This window comes from Gasterosteus aculeatus, chromosome 7 (genome assembly GCF_964276395.1).
Source record: "Gasterosteus aculeatus chromosome 7, fGasAcu3.hap1.1, whole genome shotgun sequence".
NCBI classification, from domain to species: domain Eukaryota; kingdom Metazoa; phylum Chordata; class Actinopteri; order Perciformes; family Gasterosteidae; genus Gasterosteus; species Gasterosteus aculeatus.
The window spans coordinates 24,379,890-24,398,378 of record NC_135694.1 but is presented as its reverse complement, the minus strand read 5'-3'; the positions used below and the strand labels follow the sequence as shown (position 1 = coordinate 24,398,378).

Genomic DNA, 18,489 nt, shown 5'->3' with positions numbered 1-18,489 from the left:
AAACTAACGCAGGCAACCTATAGCAAAGGTTTCTCTGAGAACAAGCGGATGAGCAAAGCATGATAAGAGCATAGCCTGAAGTTAAAGATATACGATGTGTGTGTTTGTACACTTGTACACTTTCCAAGAAAAGACCGTTGATGACTTTTGAGTTTATCTTAAGTCACTTATCTTATCTCTTATCTTTACTCACATGGTTTGTAACGTCAAACCACATGTCCACTGTACTCCCACAGAGTTCAACTTTCAGTCTGATATTAATGAAACTCTTTGAAAGTGATATTTACAGAAACGTCCGTCAAAACTAACACATTTCCACTAGATGGCAACTAACGACTACAAGTCAATACCCATCTCTCTCAAAATTCTACCTTTTCTGTTTCCACAGACAACCAAATAAGCAGGACCTTTGCAGACAGGAATGCATTCATTTGGCTCCTGGTAATTAACCCTCATGTATAAACATCTCCAATCACACATTTGACCTCGCTTTGATTTGAGTTTCCAAACATCCTCTGAAAAGACGTGATAATTAACTGTGACTTTTAATGGCTTTATTTGCCGGTAGCCTGCTGTAAGCATAGATATATATATATATATATATATATATATATATATATATATATATATATATATATATATATATATATAAACTATATATATATATATATATATATATATATATAAAGGGACTGTAAGGCTAAAGACACACTAAAGATATATGGAGGTGCTCGCATGTCAGATGAAGCCATTAATCTGATGTGGTAAAGCCATAAATTAAAGCATTAGGTTCCTGATCACGATCATATGTTCGTCTGTGGAATCACATTAAGATACCTCGCGCTTCCCTCAGTCGTGTGGTTTGTTGTGTTTAGATGACATAGTTACATATCCGATCCTACAGATGGAGCCAAGTATCAACAAATGTTGTTTCATAGTTTAACTCCATGTTAGTTCAAGGCAAGACTTTGTGTCTATTTTATTCATTATTCGTCTTTTTATCAGACCAAAGACCTTCTGGTTTGGCCACACTGACTATTTGGGCGTTTTAATTGATAGATAGACTTTGTGTTATTCCCACCAAAGGCAGGAGAGGGATACAGATGCATTAAAGGATCTTTTGTGCCCTGGAATAATTTTCCATCTGAAGAACCACGTACTTGAATTGAATAGTGAACAGTCATAAAGCATCAGGCATCTTTAAACTTTAAATTAATGTCATTAAAACAACACGTATTGTTCTTTGACTTCCACAGTATTTAAAAGTCACTCTGGAAACCGAAAATGTAACTTTCCAATATTAAGGGGATCATGTCGTTTGAGTGATTATCAATTGATCAATTCGACTCGGTTACTCCAGTTACACAAAAAAATGTGAAAAGCCGGAGGGATTGAGTTCAACAAAAATTTTAAGTTTAGGGGAAAGAAAAACCAAGATAATTGTTGGGGAATCGACGGTTAAATAAAAAAAAACACCACTTCTATCCGTTGAAGGTCTTAATTTTCACCGTTCCTTCCTTTATGTGAACCTCGCCTCCCAGAGCTTTCCACGCGTATGCTCATTTAGTCACTGCTGGTGCTCCATGCTCTCCACTGTTTTGGAGTAGGAGGAGGAGGAGGAGGAGGTGGTGGTGGAGAAGGAGGGGGGGGGCGCGCCGTGTGCGTCAGTGAGTCAAACATGTTCCAGTAACGAGCTACATTATCTGCTGCTATTTGCAGTTTCCTGTAACCAGGCGGCAGGCTCGGCTCGGAGCAGAAAAACCCCGCGAAGCGCTTTCTTATTGCTCTTTTGCGATGGAGAAGGTCTCGAAAGGAACGGCACATGCGAGGCTGCTGGCAGAAAACAGGTAGGCGGAAGTTGTTTGTGTAGTTTTGGGGTATGCTGGTCGCACAAGTAACGCGTTGAGAATGCGTTTTACACAGGTTGTTGTAAATACTTAATTGGAGCACAAGCCTAATTGGATGAGAGGGGGGGGGGGTCTCGATGAATTGCCAACATTATGTCAGCACCACGGAGAGCAAGTTGTTGATTTGTTGATGATTGTAAGGAGGAAAAGTTTGTAAGCTCTGATTTGTGAGTAAAAAGCCAAACTTGCTTTTCCTTCTTCTGCTTAACGCTACAATCTAAAATATAGATTGTTATCTATTATCTTATCTGTTATCTGGAATACTGCTTATCGTGCTATTATCATTACGCCATAACATAGATTTTTTTCTCTTACCTGAAGTTCTGGTCCTCAATCTATTTTGTTGTGAGTTGCCGAGCTTTGCAGGTAACAGCCACAAAGATGTTTTCTCTTTTTCGAATATAATGGCTCAACACTTTGGTGCGTAAAGCAAATACTCAAATACAGCAATGTCTATTTCCAGTAATCTTGACCGTGTTAAGGAAAATAATCCACAGACCTTTTTGTAAAGTCTTCTTGTGGGAATTATTTTTCTTTCAACCATTTTTCTGTAAATAAACCGTCATTAAAATACAACAGACTACATTTTTCCCCCCAACTCTTGAATTGAATATTGTCTGTTTAACAAACATTTATACGCTTTCCTACGTACTGAGTTCACTTGGAACCAAACCCTATCCCCTTCTTTAGGAATCCAGACCTTACTCCAGGCACCACGAACACCATGCCAAAAAACGCACATCCATCCGCACGTCAGCTGTAAGAGAACCGATGATGACAGGAGGTGCAAGGAGGAGCACAGCGATGGGAGATAGATTAGGCTTATACGTGAGGCTGATAGCAGTGAGTGCGTTACTGGGAGCTGATCTGAGCCGCCTGGGACTGAAAGACCAGGGTGGGGTCAATGCTCAGACCACCGATAGAAGGGTTTTGACCCACATCCCCGGTGACATCATCATAGGAGCTCTGTTCTCCGTCCACCACCAACCGCCCGCAGACAAGGTACGAGCTCCGTGTGCGTTTCTGTGCATGTGCTCGGATTTTCTCCAACCCGTGTTGATGTTAGGAATCTCAGTTGTGTAACGCTTTGTCCAGGTCCATGAGCGAAAGTGCGGTGCGGTGCGTGAGCAGTACGGGATCCAGAGGGTAGAGGCCATGATGCACACTCTGGATCGAATCAACGCAGACCCCACTATTCTCCCAAATATCACCCTGGGCTGTGAGATCAGGTCAGAAACCATACAGAGACATTCTGGAGTTGCCAAGGCCCCAGACTGTTGACTACACAGAGTTGTGACACTTGTCTTCAGAGAGAAGACTCCTCTCCCCCATGAGCGCTGTGAAGTTAACCCTTCAAAGCGTAAAAAAATTAGGGACAGAATCCACCACACAAAATAATTTATAAGTCCAGCTGAAGCCAATGTGATGGCGATTGATGATTGATTTGATGTTGACCCACATGTGACTACAAGGACGCATCTCACCACTGCAGCTCAGCAAGGAAAGAAAAAAAAGACAAATTTGTACAAAAAAAAAGACTTAGGGTGGTTTTGACTGACTGATGAAAACACTTTGACTAAAGCTTTGGATTGCAGATTTTTCAATGCTCTCATTTTTGCAGACTATGTTCTTAAAAAGCATCCAACTGGCTCCTTCAGGCGGTTTTCTCATTCCCATTCAGCCCGCCTAAACGACATTGAACTCCCATCTGTCTATACCAGGGACTCATGCTGGCACTCTGCAGTGGCGCTGGAGCAGAGCATCGAGTTCATTCGGGACACACTGGTGTCCAATGAAGAGGAGGAGAGCCACGGCAGGTGTACTGCTGAGGCAGGGAGCATGTTGCTGCAGGCCAAGAAGCCCATCGTGGGACTCATTGGACCTGGATCCAGCTCTGTGGCCATCCAGGTGCAAAATCTCCTCCAGCTCTTCAACATCCCACAGATCGCTTACTCGGCCACCAGCATGGATCTCAGTGACAAGGTAAGACCAGTTAACAAAGACAATGACACCTTCACTTATAACATGTTACAGATTTATTTATTCTTCTAGGCAGTTACTTGTTTGAGGTTTTATGAAACTCGTCGTGAAGATACTTAAAGTCTAAAGCATTTTCGATCATTAAGTTCAGTGTAGACTTTACAAAGTACACTGGATTATGCCGATCATGTCGCCATGACAACAAGAACAAGCAGATATTTCATTCCCTAGCTCAAGGACGATATTCACATCATAAGTGGGAAGCCGGTGAGTGAAGGCCACATAGAAAACATCGAAGAATCTAAAATAAGACAGCGTGTGTACACCAGATCTGTGTCCTGTTGAGACGTCGGCGTTGTTCTTTGTTTTAATCCCATCTGGAAGTTAATGACAATGGGTTAGAGGGAACGGGGGTTTGTGAAAGGCATTATTATGGGTGCATGTGTGCTGCCAGGCTTGTGAACATGTTAATTACTTCCAACAGAGCCTGTATAAGTACTTCATGAGGGTGGTGCCATCGGATATGCAACAGGCGAAAGCCATGGTGGACATTGTCAAGAAATACAACTGGAGCTACGTGTCGGCGATACACACAGAGGGTAGGACTGTGTGTGCATTCTGTTCTGTTGCATTCTCCTTTCACATACCTTTATTATTATTATTATTATTTACCAGGTTATTAAACAACATGTGTGTAGTTTAATCTGTTCAATCTTTTGTAGTTTTATAATAATCTCTATATTTAGCCAGAAATGGAGAAAAATCGGCATTATTGTGCGCAGTGCCACGCATACAATGCCACTCGCTGTTTCTACTGCAAAGTGGAGAAATCCATGGGAAATTAGCTCTGATTATATAGTCTCTGTAATTGTGTTCAGCATTGGCAAAGCTTCCCAGGGAACATCTGTCAAGGGCTTTGAACTCTCCGAGTATCGTGGTGTTCTGTCCCCCTAATTCTGTGCTGCTTTAACAGTTACTTATGATGCGATTTGTATTTTATTTAAATGCTTTCACCTATCTATGTTACTTTCCGATTGAGTAAAAACTATAGATGCTTTAATAGACTTTGATCAAATCCACACATAATTTAAAGAAAATACAATACATACATGTAGGAAAAGAGGCAGATGAAGTTGCATCTCTATTGTTGCCCTTTAAGGAGGCTAAAGAACATGATATTTACCGCTCAAGGAGACATATACCCCACAAGGGAATAGAACATTCTCAAAGATTTAATGAGATGGATGCCTCAAACAGTGTCCTGCACAGTGATAGTACACTTGCTTAGCAACAGTAAGTAGATGACCTCATTTCCAGGAAAAACAGCAGAATGTAACCCCTGACAGATGCCATAATGGGGACAAATTTACTCGATTCCCAAGTGTTGTACCGGCATTACACCAGTGTATTTGATCGTGTACCCTGTGTTTGCGTGAGCCTCAGTGTGTCTCACGAAATCGCAAGAGAGCATTTGGGCCATAGTGAAAGAACGTAGATGCAAACTGCAGATTCCTGGTGGCTTGATTGCTTTAACCAGGCAACAAATCCCAGATTTTGTGCTTGTGCAATGTTTTGTTTTTCCACGTATTCCCTTCCATAGGTAACTATGGCGAGAGTGGCATGGAAGCGTTTAAAGACATGGCAGCAAAGGAGGGGATCTGCATTGCTCACTCCGATAAGATATACAGCAACGCTGGCGAACAGAGCTTTGATAAGCTACTGCAGAAGCTCCGAGCCCACCTGCCCAAAGCCAGGGTCGTGGCCTGTTTCTGCGAGGGCATGACGGTCAGAGGCATATTGATGGCCATGAGACGGCAGCGTCTGGTGGGAGAGTTTCTGCTGGTTGGAAGGTGAGTTGAGCGTTATACTATGTGGAATTTATGACTGAATTTCACAGATGCGGATGTATTTCTGCTTCAATCAGAGGCTGAAAGCATTGACTGGGGGTTTTGTGTTTCAGGTTGTTTGTTTTTGTTCATTTTCAATGCAAACTGTTTTCATGTCCGGCATCTTTGTTCTCTCATCGTCATCCTTAGTACCATCTTCATCGCATCAGTCAACTTCATGGCGGTCTGGGAATGTGAAGGTATTTTCAATCAAATTTCTTTGTGATTATAGGACAGAAACAATTCTGCACTTCATACCTTTCGGTCTGTATGCATGCACTGTTACTCGGCTAACATGGCCTGCTTTGTTTTTATCTACCATTCCAAATAAGATTCACCCATGCAGTCGTTTTCCCGGAGCACGAGGGAGGTGTTTGATAGGAACAACATTCAGCCCTGCACAGAAATACAGTCGAATAATCATTAATCAATATTTAATCGTATAATATTATTTTCATTGTTACAACAGCACAACAAACAAAAGCGAGAGCTTAGAGTCAAATACATTCAGCGTATCAGGGATGTATTACTAAGAGAGGCCACCTAAATAGACCAATTAATAAAGGAGACTATTTTTTGGGGTATATATTTAATTTGAAGTCTTCAAATGGTTCTCATAGAGGTTCATTTAGGGCAGAACAAAATGTTTAAGACTGTACTCGGTGCAGGAGAGATAATATGCAATTAAAAACACAAGGGGACGAAACATTTGCGTGAAAGAGGGGGTTGATTGAGCAGGAGGTTTCAATCTCTCTGAGAATAACGTGTTTTATTTTAAGGGTTAGCTCTCTAGCTCACTCTTGTCCCTCGTGTTCTATAAATGCCTTCCCTCATTAGGAGCCACATATGTAGGCTGTCGCTCAAATCTGACAGCAGGAAACGTAAAATAACCTTGAACTACATATTGCGAAATATCCTACTCTCTCATCCATATTTCCACATAGAATTTCCAGACAGCTGACATCTGTTCATTAGGAAATATTAGCGTTAATTCGTTAAGATTCAGTGTTATTTATTCTTGGATTTGACAGGAGATGTACTGTTGATATTGGCAAATTGTGTCAGTTTGTGTATTTATATGTGTGTCGTATTAATGGCTCTGTCCTTCAACATCATGTTTATGATCTCACCTTTTTGCCTCCACTACCTTTCTTTGTGTCATTGTTAGTGCACAGTGCATTTTCACATATGTTCCATTTATAGAACGAGAGAGACGGAAGATGATGATCTTTTTTGTTTGTTGCTGCTTAACCCAACTTTTAACCTTTGTATCTGAGCCACCGTCCATCTTTAGATTGTTTGTACCCAAATGCCGAAATGAGAATGCTTGCATACATTACGCCTTGAAATCAGCAAGAACAGTTTTCTCTCCGCTTTTCGGCAACTCTTGGATTAATTACACTTTTTCTTCGGTGCAATTATGTAATTATTATAAGAAGAAATATCGACAGAACAGGAAATATTGCCATTCAATTAAGCTGCCCACAATTAAATATGAAGTAATTGGGTCATTCCTTGACTTTTTGTCTAGCCCATCCAGTCAAAAATGCAAACTGGTAGCATTAGATACGAAGACGAGAGGTGTAAATCGTGGAGCACAAAATCATCCTGTCCAGTTTAGTTCAGTTCAAAGTTTTCTATTGTTTATTAATTAAGCTATTCCATTGTCATCAGGTACAGATTATTTTTCTACTTTAACCATAGATTTATTTTAATTAGAGTGTAATCCATTTGTCACATATTGGGTTTTTCTTGCTCAAATAATATGAAAATTGGACATTTTCTATTAATTTGCAGCTGTAGGTGGAATTGTGTTATTGACCCTTGTCATTGATGTAGTCATAGGGCAAGAATAATGAAAAGGTTGTAATATTTTGAGTGTAAATTCATACTAGCAATTATTCTTTGTCTCATGTACGTTTTCTGGCATACGGTTTTGTGACTGAGGGTTTTTTAACGTACTATAACAAAAACGATACCAAATTAACTATGGTAAAATGACGCCATCGCTTCTGACAGCTGTTTCCCATCTCGATCAGTTTAATTTTAGAAATAGAGAAATTTCCAGCCTCAAGTTCGTCCCACTACCAAGCAAAGTATCCACTCAGAAAAGATCTGGCTGGGAAGCTGAGCATTATTGTGTTGTGCGAGGGGAATTAATAGCGGAACGTGTGAGTAAGTGGGTGTGTGTGTGAGAGCACACACTTGTGTGTGTGTCTTCAAGCTTGTAGGTGGTGTAGCAACACGCTGCATACAGCATATTGCCCTCCGAGGTCGTTGTGTGGGTTTGAGAGTGATTCAAACTATCCAGAGTCAAAGCCATCCATGCTTTCTCATATCCATTCCTATCCTTTTTATAACAGTGTACCGTTTCTGTGCTCGCTTCTCTAAGGATGTGTTATGAAATGATCTCCCCACCTAGAGAACCAGGCATCATGAAAAAAAAAACACCCACACTACTGTTGTATAACCTCAGTTTGGTTAGCGCTTTAAAAAAACCCGACTTCCTTGGCTTTTTTTGCCCGTTAGAAGGAGATGGGTGCATTTCTTTGTGTCGGCGAGGTACGAGTGCTCCCATGGATGCACGTGTGAGGAGGTGTAATCATCAGCCTTCTGCCTTTGTTGATCGTAGACAAGCGTCTAGTGGGAGGGATGATAACAGACAGAGACCTTTTCAAACAGACAAGAAAGCTTATTTAGGCCAAGCCCACAGTGTTTTTGAATAAACAGCAGATCAGATGTGTCTGCAGAAGCTGCAGTCTGACGGTGGATATCCGGTGTTTAAAGTTCATTCAGCATCAGGTACCTTTTTTAATTGTTGGAATGCATTGAGATGCATTCCAAGTATTGTTCTTCGAATCTTTATTCTTCAGCTTCTTCTATTTCTTCCGCGGCACCTTTCAACTCCTTCACACTTTCAGCTATTAAAACCGTTCAAATATTAAAATGTTCAGCTCCTTTCTGGCTTGAGGGCTATGACTTTTCAGCTTTCTACCTCTTATGCTTGAATTTATATAAATCAATAATCATTAATATTTTAACATGGTTTTCAAATGGAGTTTGCTTTCAAATCCTCCTAAACTTCTTCAACTTTCAGATTTTTCAGCTTCGCAAATCTTTCAGCTACAGACACCATTTAAACTTTCAAATGTTGACACAGGTCTAAACTATTTTATGAAAAAAACTGCTTGTGGATATCTATTGTACTTTTTTCATAATCACTGATTATGTTTCACTAGTTCTTCGCTCCGTTTCTGACTTTTACATGAGTGTGTATTGCGTCTGCTACAGTGGAGAGCTCGAGGCTAGAGTGTGGGGCATCGCAGGAATCTGGTTAAAAAACTAGAAAAGGCATTTCCTGCTGAAAATGCGTTGGAATGCAAAAAGCTGAAAGCTGCACTGAATATTTGAAAATAGCTGAAAATACAGAAAGTTGAAGGGAATTTGAATACATTTGCTGAAAAGCTGAAATGAATTTGAAATTGCTGAAAATACAGAAATGGGAGAAGCTGAAAGGAATTTCAATAGATTTGCTGAAAAAGCAGAAATGAAAACAGCTGAAATAAATTTGAAATATTGCAAAAAAATACAGAAATGAATATTAAAAAATTGCTGTTGATAGAGGCATAAGAATAGCTGAAATTATTTTAAAGAACTGCTGAAAATACAGGAAGTGGGGAAGCTGAATTTCAATAGATTTTCTAAAAACAGAAGTTGCAGGAGCTTAAATTTGTTTAAAATTGTTTGTAGTAATATTAGTAGTAGTATTAGTTAAAATTGTGGTATTAGTAGTACTAGCAGTATAAGCAGTAATAGTAGGTTTAGTATCAATAGCAGTAGAAACAGCTGGAATACTATTAGCCATAGTAGTATTTGTAATAACATTAGTAGTAGTTGTAGTATTAATAGCAGTAGAAATACTAGTAGTATGGTAGTAGAAGTATCAGTTGTAGTACTAGAAGTACGAGTAATATTCGTAGTGGGAGACAGAATGTTTGTTATTCACACTTAAAAGTTTTTAATTAATAGGCCTCATCACAGACATTACAGTAAAAATTCCCTCCATGGGGCTTTTATTTTGAAATTATTGGATTGGGTGGGGTGGGGGGGAGTAGATAGAGGGAGGGAGGGTGAGAGGGTGAGGAAGGGAGGGGTGGTGAGGAAGAGATAGAGGGAGAGAGAGAGAGAGGAGAAATAGACAGACATACTGACTGAGAGTGATTAACAGTGAGCAGAGGTCAGGGTGGAGGGGGGAGGGGGGGCCAGTGTCTTTATCATATTGGTCTGTTGACAGAAAGCATAGCTGCGTCATGTGACTCCACTAATCAGGTCACAAGGAGCAGCTGTGAGTCACAGACAGATCCTGCAGCGTGTGAGTGCTCGTAACCACGACAACGACGCACCTGTGATCATTAACGAGCTGCTGCAAAAGACAGAGACATGGCAGCAAGTTACACAGAATCCACACCTCACACAAATGAGAACCAGCGCAAAACTATAACAGCTATCTAAAAAATACGGCGTTTGTATGAGACCCAAGACTCTACCGAACGCGTGGATGTGTTTTTATGTCTGTCCGGTAATAAATACGGCTCCTATGGCCGTTTACAAAACGTGTACCTTGTGGATTTTTGTGAGAAATATGTCGGCAGATTTGTATTGGAGCCTATGGGGCTTTTGCCAGAGGTTGTGTCACTCAAACACTCCTTGCGCCAAAACTAAAAAACTCTGGGATTCCATGAACACATTAATCCAATCAGCACAACCATACCCTCATTAATCTGAAGAAATGAAGCCTCTAGAGTGTATACTTTGGCTGCAAGGACAGAAGTTCCATACTTTTTTAACCAGATTTCTGCGCTGCTCCACACTCTAGCCTCGAGGTCCCGCCTCTAGCAGACGCAATACACACTCATGTAAAAGTCAGAAACGGAGCGAAGAACTAGTGAAACATAATCAGTGATTATGAAAAAAGTACAATAGATATCAAGAAGCAGTTTTTTTCATAAAATAGTTAAGACTTGTGTCAACATTTAAAAGTTTAAATGGTGTCTGTAGCTGAAAGATTTGCAAAGCTGAAAAATCTGAAAGTTGAAGAAGTTTAGGAGGATTTGAAAGCAAACTCCATTTGAAAACCATGTTAAAATATTAATGATTATTGATTTATATAAATTCAAGCATAAGAGGTAGAAAGCTGAAAAGTCATAGCCCTCAAGCCAGAAAGGAGCTGAACATTTTAATATTTGAAGGATTTTAATAGCTGAAAGTGTGAAGGAGTTGAAAGGTGCCGCGGAAGAAATAGAAGAAGATGAAGTTGAAGAACTAGAAAAAGCATTTCCTGCTGAAAATGCGTTGGAATGCAAAAAGCTGAAAGCTGCACTGAATATTTAAAAATAGCTGAAAATACAGAAAGTTGAAGGGAATTTGAATACATTTGCTGAATATTTAAAAATAGCTGAAAATACAGAAAGTTGAAGGGAATTTGAGTACATTTGCTGAATATTTGAAAATAGCTGAAAATACAGAAAGTTGAAGGGAATTTGAATACATTTGCTGAAATAAAAGATATTAGAAAAGCTGAAATTAATTTGAAATAGTTGAAAATACAGAAATGGGAGAAGCTGAAAGGAATTTCAATAGATTTGCTGAAAAAGCAGAAATGAAAACAGCTGAAATAAATGTGAAATATTGCAAAACAGAAGTTGCAGGAGCTTAAATGAATTTTAAAAAGTACAGAAATAACAAAAGCTGAGATGAATAAAAAGAGGTTTAAAATTGTTTGTAGTAATGTTAGTTGTAATTTGGGTATTAGTACTAGCAGTAGAAGTTGGTTTAGTATCAATAGCAGTAGAAACAGCTGGAATACTGATACTATTAGCCATAGTAGTATTTTTAATAACATTAGTAGTAGTTGTATTAATAGCAGTAGAAATACTAGTAGTATGGTAGTAGAAGTATCAGTTGTAGTTCTACTAGAAGTACTGGTAATATTCGTAGTGGTTATAGTAGTATTTGAAAGAGCAATGCGTATTTCAACAAAACCGCTTCATGGTTAAGGTACAGATAATCATTGAGGCTTTTAGTTTGTAATGATGGAATTGGGTGAGGGGGGGTTGGGAGACAGAATGTTTGTTATTCAAACTAAGAAGTTTTTAATTAATAGGCCTCATCACAAACATTACAGTAAAAATTCCCTCCATGGGGCTTTTATTTTGAAATTATTGGATTGGGTGGGGTGGGGGGGTGTAGATAGAGGGAGGGAGGGTGAGAGGGTGAGGAAGGGAGGGGTGGTGAGGAAGAGATAGAGGGAGAGAGAGAGGAGGAGAAATAGACAGACATACTGACTGACTGAGTGATTAACAGTGAGAAGAGGTCAGGGTGGAGGGGGGAGGGGGGCGAGTGTCTTTATCATATTGGTCTGTTGACAGAAAGCATAGCTGCGTCATGTGACTCCACTAATCAGGTCACAAGGAGCAGCTGTGAGTCACAGACAGAGATCCTGCAGCGTGTGAGCGAGTAACCACGACAACGGCGCACCTATTGGATTGGGTGGGGTGGGGGGGTGTAGATAGAGGGAGGGAGGGTGAGAGGGTGAGGAATGGAGGGGTGGTGAGGAAGAGATAGAGAGGGAGAGGGGAGGAGAATTAGACAGACTGACTGACTGAGAGTGATTAACAGTGAGAATAGGTCAGGGTGGAGGGGGGAGGGGGGGCGAGTGTCTTTATCATATTGGTCTGTTGACAGAAAGCATAGCTGCGTCATGTGACTCCACTAATCAGGTCATAGGAGCGAGCAGCTGTGAGCCACAGACAGATCCTGCAGCGTGTGAGTGCTCGTAACCACGACAACGGCGCACCTGTGATCATTAACGAGCGGCTGCAAAATGCAGAGACATGGCAGCAAGTTACACAGAATCCACACCTCAAACAAATGAGAACCAGCGCAAAACTATAACAGCTATCTAAAAAATACGGCGTTTGTATGAGACCCAAGACTCTACCGAACGCGTGGATGTGTGTTTTATGTCTGTCCGGTAATAAATACGGCTCCTATGGCCGTTTACAAAACGTGTACCTTGTGGATTTTTGTGAGAAATATGTCGGCAGATTTGTATTGGAGCCTATGGGGCTTTTGGCAGAGGTTGTGTCACTCAAACACTCCTTGCGCCAAAACTAAAAAACTCTGGGATTCCATGAACACATTAATCCAATCAGCACAACCATACCCTCATTAATCTGAAGAAATGAAGCCTCTAGAGTGTATACTTTGGCTGCAAGGACAGAAGTTCCATACTTTTTTAACCAGATTTCTGCGCTGCTTCAGCCTCTAGCCCGCGAGCTCTCCACTCTAGCAGACGCAATACACACTCATGTAAAAGTCAGAAACGGAGCGAAGAACTAGTGAAACATAATCAGTGATTATGAAAAAAGTACAATAGATATCAAGAAGCAGTTTTTTTCATAAAATAGTTGAGACTTGTGTCAACATTTGAAAGTTGAAATGGTGTCTGTAGCTGAAAGATTTGCAAAGCTGAAAAATCTGAAAGTTGAAGAAGTTTAGGAGGATTTGAAAGCAAACTCCATTTGAAAACCATGTTAAAATATTAATGATTATTGATTTATATAAATTCAAGCATAAGAGGTAGAAAGCTGAAAAGTCATAGCCCTCAAGCCAGAAAGGAGCTGAACATTTTAATATTTGAAGGATTTTAATAGCTGAAAATGTGAAGGAGTTGAAAGGGGGCGCGGAAGAAATAGAATAATAAGTCGGAAATAAAGATTAGAAGAACAATACTTGGAATGCATCTCAATGCATTCCAACAACTAGAAAAGGCATTTCCTGCTGAAAATGCGTTGGAATGCAAAAAGCTGAAAGCTGCACTGAATATTTAAAAATAGCTGAAAATACAGAAAGTTGAAGGGAATTTGAATACATTTGCTGAATATTTAAAAATAGCTGAAAATACAGAAAGTTGAAGGGAATTTGAATACATTTGCTGAAATAAAAGATATTAGAAAAGCTGAAATTAATTTGAAATAGCTGAAAATACAGAAATGGGAGAAACTGAAAGGAATTTCAATAGATTTGCTGAAAAAGCAGAAATGAAAACAGCTGAAATAAATGTGAAATATTGCAAAACAGAAGTTGCAGGAGCTTAAATGAATTTTAAAAAGTACAGAAATAACAAAAGCTGAGATGAATAAAAAGAGGTTTAAAATTGTTTGTAGTAATGTTAGTTGTAATTTGGGTATCAGTACTAGCAGTAGAAGTCGGTTTAGTATCAATAGCAGTAGAAACAGCTGGAATACTGATACTATTAGCCATAGTAGTATTTTTAATAACATTAGTAGTAGTTGTATTAATAGCAGTAGAAATACTAGTAGTATGGTAGTAGAAGTATCAGTTGTAGTTCTACTAGAAGTACTAGTAATATTCGTAGTGGTTATAGTAGTATTTGAAAGAGCAATGCGTATTTCAACGAAACCGCTTCATGGTTAAGGTACAGATAATCATTGAAGCTTTTAGTTTGTAATGATGGAATTGGGTGAGGGGGGTTGGGAAACAGAATGTTTGTTATTCAAACTAAGAAGTTTTTAATTAATAGGCCTCATCACAAACATTACAGTAAAAATTCCCTCCATGGGGCTTTTATTTTGAAATTATTGGATTGGGTGGGGTGGGGGGGTGTAGATAGAGGGAGGGAGGGTGAGAGGGTGAGGAAGGGAGGGGTGGTGAGGAAGAGATAGAGGGAGAGAGAGAGAGAGAGGAGAAATAGACAGACATACTGACTGAGAGTGATTAACAGTGAGCAGAGGTCAGGGTGGAGGGGGGCGAGTGTCTTTATCATATTGGTCTGTTGACAGAAAGCATAGCTGCGTCATGTGACTCCACTAATCAGGTCATAGGAGCAGCTGTGAGCCACAGACAGATCCTGCAGCGTGTGAGCGAGTAACCACGACAACGGCGCACCTATTGGATTGGGTGGGGTGGGGGGGTGTAGATAGAGGGAGGGAGGGTGAGAGGGTGAGGAATGGAGGGGTGGTGAGGAAGAGATAGAGAGGGAGAGGGGAGGAGAATTAGACAGACTGACTGACTGAGAGTGATTAACAGTGAGCAGAGGTCAGGGTGGAGGGGGGAGGGGGGGCGAGTGTCTTTATCATATTGGTCTGTTGACAGAAAGCATAGCTGCGTCATGTGACTCCACTAATCAGGTCATAGGAGCAGCTGTGAGTCACAGACAGATCCTGCAGCATGTGAGTGCTCGTAACCACGACAACGGCGCACCTGTGATCATTAACGGCTGCAAAATGCAGAGACATGGCAGCAAGTTACACAGAATCCACACCTCACACAAATGAGAACCAGCGCAAAACTATAACAGCTATCTAAAAAATACGGCGTTTGTATGAGACCCAAGACTCTACCGAACGCGTGGATGTGCTTTTTATGTCTGTCCGGTAATAAATACGGCTCCTATGGCCGTTGACAGAACGTGTACCTTGTGGATTTTTGTGAGAAATATGTCGGCAGATTTGTATTGGAGCCTATGGGGCTTTTGGCAGAGGTTGTGTCACTCAAACACTCCTTGCGCCAAAACTAAAAAACTCTGGGATTCCATGAACACATTAATCCAATCAGCACAACCATACCCTCATTAATCTGAAGAAATGAAGCCTCTAGAGTGTATACTTTGGCTGCAAGGACAGAAGTTCCATACTTTTTAAACCAGATTTCTGCGATGCCCCACACTCTAGCTTGCGAGGCCCCGCCTCTAGCAGACGCAATACACACTCATGTAAAAGTCAGAAACGGAGCGAAAAACTAGTGAAACATAATCAGTGATTATGAAAAAAGTACAATAGATATCAAGAAGCAGTTTTTTTCATAAAATAGTTGAGACTTGTGTGAACATTTGAGAGTTGAAATGGTGTCTGTAGCTGAAAGATTCGCGAAGCTGAAAAATCTGAAAGTTGAAGAAGTTGAAGAGGATTTGAAAGCAAACTCCATTTGAAAACCATGTTAAAATATTAATGATTATTGATTTATATAAATTCAAGCATAAGAGGTGGAAAGCTGAAAAGTCATAGCCCTCAAGCCAGAAAGGAGCTGAACATTTTAATATTTGAAGGATTTTAATAGCTGAAAGTGTGAAGGAGTTGAAAGGTGGCGCGGAAGAAATAGAAGAAGTTGAAGATGAAGAAATAAAGATTCGAAGAACAATACTTGGAATGCATCGTTAATGCATTCCAACAAAAATGCATTTCCTGCTGAAAATGCGTTGGAATGCAAAAAGCTGAAAGCTGAAATGAACTTTTTAAAATAGCTGAAAATACAGAAAGTTGAAGGGAATTTGAATACATTTGCTGAAATTATAGATATTAGAAAAGCTGAAATGAATTTGAAATTGCTGAAAATACAGAAATGGGAGAAGCTGAAAGGAATTTCAATAGATTTGCTGAAAAAGCAGAAATGAAAACAGCTGAAATAAATTTGAAATATTGCAAAAAAATACAGAAATGAATAGTGAAAAATTGCTGTTGATAGAGGCATAAGAATAGCTGAAATTATTTTAAAGAACTGCTGAAAATACAGGAAGTGGGGAAGCTGAATTTCAATAGATTTTCTAAAAACAGAAGTTGCAGGAGCTTAAATTTGTTTAAAATTGTTTGTAGTAATATTAGTAGTAGTATTAGTTATAATTGTGGTATTAGTAGTACTAGCAGTATTAGTAGGTTTAGTATCAATAGCAGTAGAAACAGCTGTAATACTATTAGCCATAGTCGTATTTGTAATAACATTAGTAGTAGTTGTAGTATTAATAGCAGTAGAAATACTAGTAGTATGGTAGTAGAAGTATCAGTTGTAGTACTAGAAGTACGAGTAATATTCGTAGTGGGAGACAGAATGTTTGTTATTCAAACTAAGAAGTTTTTAATTAATAGGCCTCATCACAAACATTACAGTAAAAATTCCCTCCATGTGGCTTTTATTTTGAAATTATTGGATTGGGTGGGTTGGGGGGGTGTAGATAGAGGGAGGGAGGGTGAGAGGGTGAGGAAGGGAGGGGTGGTGAGGAAGAGATAGAGGGAGAGAGAGAGGAGGAGAAATAGACAGACATACTGACTGACTGAGTGATTAACAGTAAGAAGAGGTCAGGGTGGAGGGGGGAGGGGGGGCGAGTGTCTTTATCATATTGGTCTGTTGACAGAAAGCATAGCTGCGTCATGTGACTCCACTAATCAGGTCATTGGAGCAGCTGTGAGTCACACACAGAGATACTGCAGCGTGTTTACGAGTAACCACGGCAACGGCGCACCTATTGCATTGGGTGGGGTGGGGGGGTGTAGATAGAGGGAGGGAGGGTGAGAGGGTGAGGAAGGGAATGGTGGTGAGGAAGAGAGGGAGAGGGGAGGAGAATTAGACTGACTGAGAGTGATTAACAGTAAGTAGAGGTCAGGGGGGAGGGGGGAGGGGGGGCTAGTGTCTTTATCATATTGGTCTGTTGACAGAAAGCATAGCTGCGTCATGTGACTCCACTAATCACGTCATTGGAGCAGCTGTGAGTCACACACAGAGATACTGCAGCGTGTTTACGAGTAACCACGGCAACGGCGCACCTATTGGATTGGGTGGGGTGGGGGGGTGTAGATAGAGGGAGGGAGGGTGAGAGGGTGAGGAAGGGAATGGTGGTGAGGAAGAGAGGGAGAGGGGAGGAGAATTAGACTGACTGACTGACTGAGAGTGATTAACAGTAAGTAGAGGTCAGGGTGGAGGGGGGAGGGGGGCTAGTGTCTTTATCATATTGGTCTGTTGACAGAAAGCATAGCTGCGTCATGTGACTCCACTAATCAGCTCATAGGAGCAGCTTTGAGCCACAGACAGAGATCCTGCAGCGTGTTTACGAGTAACCACGGCAACAGTGCACCTATTGGATTGGGTGGGGTGGGGGGGTGTAGATAGAGGGAGGGAGGGTGAGAGGGTGAGGAAGGGAATGGTGGTGAGGAAGAGATAGAGAGGGAGAGAGGAGGAGAATTAGACAGACTGACTGACTGAGAGTGATTAACAGTGAGAAGAGGTCAGGGTGGAGGGGGGAGGGGGGGCGAGTGTCTTTATCATATTGGTCTGTTGACAGAAAGCATAGCTGCGTCATGTGACTCCACTAATCAGGTCATAGGAGCGAGCAGCTGTGAGCCACAGACAGAGATCCTGCAGCATGTGAGTGCTCGTAACCACGACAACGACGCACCTGTGATCATTAACGGCTGCAAAATGCAGAGACATGGCAGCAAGTTACACAGAATCCACACCTCACACAAATGAGAACCAGCGCAAAACTATAACAGCTATCTAAAAAATACGGCGTTTGTATGAGACCCAAGACTCTACCGAACGCGTGGATGTGTTTTTATGTCTGTCCGGTAATAAATACGGCTCCTATGGCCGTTTACAAAACGTGTACCTTGTGGATTTTTGTGAGAAATATGTCGGCAGATTTGTATTGGAGCCTATGGGGCTTTTGCCAGAGGTTGTGTCACTCAAACACACCTTGCGCCAAAACTAAAGAACTCTGGGATTCCATGAACACATTAATCCAATCAGCACAACCATACCCTCATTAATCTGAAGAAATGAAGCCTCTAGAGTGTATACTTTGGCTGCAAGGACAGAAGTTCCATACTTTTTTAACCAGATTTCTGCGCTGCTCCACACTCTAG

The 18,489-nt window shown here is 40.7% G+C and overlaps 1 protein-coding gene across 1 annotated transcript in view; it reads left to right on the top strand.

The window, feature by feature from the left end:
* The first annotated feature begins 1,691 nt into the window (after positions 1-1,691).
* The window catches only part of grm5a (glutamate receptor, metabotropic 5a), a 102,966-nt gene continuing 86,168 nt past the window's right edge, over positions 1,692-18,489 (top strand). The window contains exons 1-6 of the mRNA XM_040181533.2: positions 1,692-1,847; positions 2,598-2,909; positions 3,003-3,136; positions 3,629-3,890; positions 4,372-4,486; positions 5,488-5,737. Coding sequence (XP_040037467.2) covers positions 2,679-2,909; positions 3,003-3,136; positions 3,629-3,890; positions 4,372-4,486; positions 5,488-5,737 — 992 coding nt within the window. The 5' untranslated portion in view covers positions 1,692-1,847; positions 2,598-2,678. The remainder of the gene's footprint in view (positions 1,848-2,597; positions 2,910-3,002; positions 3,137-3,628; positions 3,891-4,371; positions 4,487-5,487; positions 5,738-18,489) is intronic.